The sequence below is a fragment of the Arvicola amphibius genome, chromosome 2 (assembly GCF_903992535.2).
Source record: "Arvicola amphibius chromosome 2, mArvAmp1.2, whole genome shotgun sequence".
In the NCBI taxonomy this organism is placed as follows: domain Eukaryota; kingdom Metazoa; phylum Chordata; class Mammalia; order Rodentia; family Cricetidae; genus Arvicola; species Arvicola amphibius.
This window is the reverse complement of record NC_052048.2, coordinates 8966706-8972705: the sequence shown is the minus strand read 5'-3', so window position 1 is coordinate 8972705 and position 6000 is coordinate 8966706. Positions and strand designations below refer to the sequence as shown.

General features: G+C 39.9%; 1 protein-coding gene across 2 annotated transcripts in view; it reads left to right on the top strand.

Annotated features, from left to right (window-relative positions):
- The first annotated feature begins 3807 nt into the window (after window positions 1–3807).
- The window catches only part of Slco1c1 (solute carrier organic anion transporter family member 1C1), a 38351-nt gene continuing 36158 nt past the window's right edge, over window positions 3808–6000 (top strand). For both annotated transcript variants that reach the window (XM_038320278.1, XM_038320276.1), the window contains exons 1-2: window positions 3808–3936; window positions 4983–5124. In XM_038320278.1, the coding sequence (XP_038176206.1) occupies window positions 3808–3936; window positions 4983–5124 (271 nt within the window). The remainder of the gene's footprint in view (window positions 3937–4982; window positions 5125–6000) is intronic.

Genomic DNA, 6000 nt, shown 5'->3' with positions numbered 1-6000 from the left:
GACGCAGGCAGTGCCCTTGCCAGGGTGCCCAATTCCCTCCAGACTGCCAGAAAAAAAAGAGGCCAACTGGAGAGGAGAAAGAGAAAGATTGTCCCGGGGTGAGACCAGACCCTTGGTCTTTTCTGTTCTCTAATCTGTTCTGTCTGTGCCCACCAGCTCTCTTGACTTGCCAGAACTACTCAGAACTACTGTCGGGTGTTGCCTCAGTTTCCTCTTTCAGACTGTGCCCTGGGAGTCAGCCTTTTGCTGAGCTTTATGAGAAGAAGTGGCCAGCTTTGATCTCCACCTCCAGGTAAGAATGGGTTCCTTTTATTTTTATTTATCTATTCATTTATTTTTGTTTTTAATTGTGTGAGCATGACACCTTGCTCTCCTAGGAGAGAAGTTGACAATTTGACATTGATTTCTTCAAGACTTTGGTTTATCCATGACACTTTAGTAAAAAACAGTGGGTGCCCTTGTTAGCTGGGTAAATAGGAAAGGAGTCTGTCAGAGAAGCCAGGTAAACTCAGATCTCACTTGAATTTGGGCTTTGATGCTTATTAATTGGGCGGCCTCTGGCAGAAAGCTTAACTGCTCTAAGTAAAATCATTTTATAAGTAAATACGATGATTTTGAAGTTTGTGGGTTATTTTAAAGATTATAATATATGCATATATCACCCTGAATAGGAGTGCTTATGAAATGTGAATTTGATAGTGAAGTCATTTGCTCCTGGGTGTGGGAGATCGGTATTCTATATAAGGCACATTTCTCCTCAGCAAAGACCACAGGCTAGTTCTAAAGACCTCTGGAAGAGAAGACTCAGAGTCAGAGTACCTGGCTGGTGCAGGGCTGTTTGAGAGGGAGGTCTGGCTATGGCTACCTCTTTGACCTTCTTAGTGACAGTCCATGCAGGCTGGCTGCACTGTCACTGGTCCAGAGCATAGGGCACGAGTGTTTCTGTGTGACTAACGTTACCTATCTTGGCCATCTGTACTCCTTTAAAGACTAGATTCTCAAACCAACCAATGTAAACCGAGAATTCAGCTTTTGAGAAGCTACCAGCTTGGCTTGTTTGCTTTAGAATCTGGAATATGGTTATGTCCTAACCTAGGATACTGAATGAAACTTTGCCATTTGTCCTTTTATTTTTTGGAAAAATCTACTCAGATGGGCCAGTGATGTATCAGGTGCAGATCCCTCTAAACGGTGCTCCAGTCCTGCTACACAAACACAGATGAAGAGAAGGGGGCTTTGGCCATAGAAGTCTTGCCTTCATGCCTTAGGGCTTTCCTCCCTATCCTTTCAAAGCACTGAAAAGCACACAAAACCCACAAGCTGAAACCTGCTTAGAACATATTGCAGTCATGCTGATTTGCATATTAGTCATTAAGATGCAGTTTTGCTCCAGCAAAACCATGTAGTGTCAGTGTTTTAAGGGTTTTACTTGGCCCAATCACAGTACTGACCCAGATGAGGATATCTGCTCTTTGTCCTCACCACCACATCACAGTAAGAATGATTGTGCCAACACTTCCAAATACAAGAAGAGAGCATGTTAAAACACCTCAAATTTTTAAAATATAATTTCCAGTGTGTTTTACTGTTTTGTGCAAACAGCTTATAGTTAAATTACTTGCTCTTTCAAAGAAAGATTTAGTTTAAGTGATATATTGCATATTCTAGTTAACAGCTTTAAAATCATGTCTAATGGGAAGTAGTATTTTCAGAGGCCCTTAAAAGGCCAATTTTATATAATTTTTAGAAAGAATCATATTTTGAAGTGCAAATTTACCATTATTCCTTCTGGGTTTTAAAGTGTTCCTTGCTATATGCTTTTATGTAGCAATGTTTTTCGTTTTCTAATGTCATAATATTTTTATGTAAAATGCATACTTATTATCGAAAAGCTAGAAAATGTGTATAGACTTTTAATTAACATTAAAACCTTCTCTGCAATGCCACTCACTAGAAGCAATGCATTTCACTGAAGTCACGGAGACTTCGATTCTCTTCATGTGAGTCCATTTCTTACCACTGTTTGTCTCACTGTCTTAAAAATAAGTCCCACTCTGTTCAATGTCAATATTTACTCCTTTGCCTTACCTTCCCATGACTTCTGAGACTTCATTGTGAGACATCGTCAAAATTTTTTTGGCCATTTAGGTCATTTGGCTATTTGAATGCTTTTCATCCTAAGCAATGACTCTTTCTAGACCTCCATCAGGATCTGGGTAGACTTGTTGAAAAGAACCCTGTGCAGGAGTCTGTGTCTCTTGGACAGTATTATTTTGGAAAGCTAGCTTTAGTAATTTAGTCCTTTTACAATGTTGGTATCTGATTTTGTTTCTGTTACTATTATTAATTGGTTGCTACATTGTTAGAATAATTCCAGTTAAAGTATTGAGCAATTGATTTGGTTTTGCTAACATTTGGGGGAGTTTATAATCTATAGGTTTGTTCTGAAATTTTTCTTTTTATGCTGACTTCACAAGCATTTCAGTTGTATCAAATAAATAGCACCAGTGAATCCATTTCATTCTCTGCTTGTTTTCCTTAGAGGCAATCTCCTGATAAAGCATCCTGTCATTTACTCTATGTCTTATAGTATTTTTTAAAAAAAGACCCTGCCCTTCTCTTTAAAACCTTATCTATTTCCCATAAAATAAAGAGTAAAGACATCTACTCCATTTCTAAATTGTCTGGGCCATCTGCTGTCACTTTTGTGTTGCAAAACGAGTCAATCATGCCACCATTCCTTTATTTCTTTTCCAGAAACAAAATTCAATCTGTGAAGCCAAATGATGAAAACTTTAATAAACCAAGAAGAATTGGCTAATAAGGTCAAGATCGTATAGACATAAGCAGAACAATCCTATATTCTACCACATGCATGAAGTTTTACTCCAAATATTATTTCTACAGTCAGTGTGATGAGGGTTAGAAGACCTCTGTATACAAGTGGGCATCTTGTACACAACCATGCTGTTTTAATTTTTGAATGCCGTAGCACGCATTAGATTATTAGACAAACTCGGACTCGTGTAGAAGGCTTAAAAAAGTGTAGCACAGGATGTGTAAATATTAATGTGAACAGGGAGAAACAGGGTCAGACTGCGCAAAACTGTTATGAGTTTCTTCAGGAGAAAGAAAGAGGGGAGAGTGAGAATGAAGCATGGGGAGGGTTTCCCTTCCTCTGAGGCAAACTAAAGCCTGTATTTTCATCTGAATTCAATCTAGGCACTAGACATTTATCGTTCACATTCCTTCTTCATTAGCCAAATGGTGCACAAATTGGATCTCTTCCTTTTTGCTTCATTTTAATCCTTACTTGGGTGCCAGGGGAATGCTAAGGTGCTTCGGGGATCTGGGATGGTGTCAGCTTCTGCTATTCATTGAGTCTTGGAAGCCTTAATTCTAATGAATCAATATTCAAGAGGTTGGATTTCTCTTCCCCTTCCTGCTCGCGCCCCGTTTAATCTGGCGAGACCACAAAGTCAGAAAAATTCTACCTCGTTATTTATTCCAAAGGCAACATGGAAATTTATTCTTTGCTATAATGAGGCTCAAAGTGAAGAGATTGAAAAGGAATGCTGGCTGCAGGCTCTCAATGGCAGGATTCGTTAATCAAATATCCTGTCGATTTTAATTGAGAAATGTTGCCAACTTACTGTGGTAAGAGGAGATAGTGACACTTTAGCTTATACCTAAAGAGCTGTAGCCTAGTGTGAAATGGAAGCGTCTTTAAATTCTGTGGCTCGAAATTAAACTGTTGTTTCCTTTGAAAATCAGCTTTGACACGCTGGGATAAGGAAAGTTTTCGTAATGGACACCTCATCCAAGAAAAACGCCCATTTGTTCCACAAAAACCCCTCGCGACCTGTGAGAAGGCAATCCCTTAAAGCTGGGTGTCCATCCCCAGAGGAAGCGCGACCATGCTGTGGCAAACTCAAGGTAGAGGGCTTGGGTGTAGTTTATATGCTGACTTCCATATAAAACTCAGCTAGAAGAGGAAATTGCTGTCTTTTTTAATACAAGCTTTTAACGGCAAATTACCAAGACCGCTTGCCAAGCAGTGGAATCCTTTCTGCCTGCCATGCTGGCTAGATGGATTTCTCCAGCTCCTTTGAAGGTTCTTCCTAGACAAACAGGGGATATATAGATGTGGACATTTGTTAAAACGCTGCCTTGTGCCATATATCAGACTAAGCACACCCAGACTATTTTCTTTCTGGGGAAAAAAAACTTTGGCTTTTCTTGTTACACAGAAAGGGACAGGTGTCTGCATGATGTAAGCCTTCCTTCTTTCCAGCAAATAGTATTAATGGAACAAAATAATACTGCTTTTTTAATAATTATGAACCTGAATTCACATGCATACTGCTTTACATATACAAATAAAATGTAAGTCTACTAAAATATAACCAGCTACTGAAGAACCACTGGAAATTTAAGAATAAAGTTAACAGATACATACCAAAAGGCTGTGGTCTCAAGAAACCCAAACAAACAAAAAAGTAGACTGAATATTTTAGAGCAGAATGTTCCCTGCCAGTGCAGGGTCGTGATTTCAAAAGTATTTAATAGACAAGGTTGGACTTGTGAGGAGATGGCATGTGTATGGGTTTTGATTTTCACTTCTTTTATTTACTTACCTATGAATGGCGCTTTCCATGCCACTCTCTGATATTCTCAAAGCGAGACTCCCTTTAATGTCTTTTGTGGAGGGATAGAGGAGAGGTGGAATCCTGCACACAATTTACATGAAAATCAGCATGCATTTCAACTGCCAAGAAATTTAGAGGGCTTGTTCTTGCGGGGAGGGGGAGGAATTCTGCATAGTCTTGAGACTAATTAGAGCTGCAACAGTACTTGAATCAAACTGTCAATGGTAACACACTTGCCTTCCCACAGTGCTGTTCCTCTGAATTTTGTTTCCTTAGTAACTTCAGAGCCATGCCAAGCTAGTCAGGCTTCATGTGCCCTTTCATGTCTTCCAGGTGTTCCTGGGTGCCTTGTCTTTTGTCTACTTTGCCAAAGCATTGACAGAAGGCTATTTGAAGAGCACCATCACTCAGATAGAGAGAAGGTTCGATATCCCTTCCTCTCTGGTGGGAGTAATTGATGGTAGTTTTGAAATCGGTAGGTATTACAGAAGCCCGACCTTCCCTTTAATTCCAAGATCTTTCTCTGAAATCTGCTCAGTATCATCATTCATTGTCTGATCCAACCTGTAAAATCCTGTTTGGACAAATCTGCCACGACCTTATGCTACTCAAAGGAAATCCATTCTTTCACAGAACAGGCAACTGATAACAATTTCCCTGCTCCCACTGTTCATGACTGGACATCTTAGATGAGTTAGTTAAACATAGGAAGGCAGACTTCCTTTGGAGGAAGAGGGGGTCTTGATTGGTGTTTGGGGTTGTGGTATGTGAGAAACACCTCTTGGAGGAGTAGGAATGTGGGGACACGCAAAGTGCCTCCCCCAAAATGTAGCTCAAATATTTAAGTAGTAGACACTGTATTTTTCTACACAGTAGCTATAAAGGAGAGAAAGGGGATTCTATTAGCAGGAACACAAGAGTAGAGCTGATTGTAAAAACTCTGCATAAACTTAGGTATCCTTGGTTTGGCAGTTGCTTAGACTCCCTCTTCAAATCACTGACTGAGTGTTTAAAAGAGTGTGGTTCCAGTTAGTCAGCCCCTGGACTAACTGTGAAGCATTTAGTGCCTTTCAAAGAAAAACAAAGTAGGGCTGGAGAGATGGCTCAGAGGTTAACAGCTCTGACTGTCCTTCCAAAGGTCCTGAGTTCAATTCCCAGTAACCACATGGTGGCTCACAACCATCTGTAGTGGGGTCTGGTGCTCTCTTCTGGCCCGCAGGCATACACACAGACAGAATATTGTATAAATAATAAATAAATTAATATATTAAAAAAAGAAAAACAAAATAATCCTCTCAGTGCTCGCTGATGCCTTTTGGAACAAATACAATGGCAGGGAAGTCTCCTAACT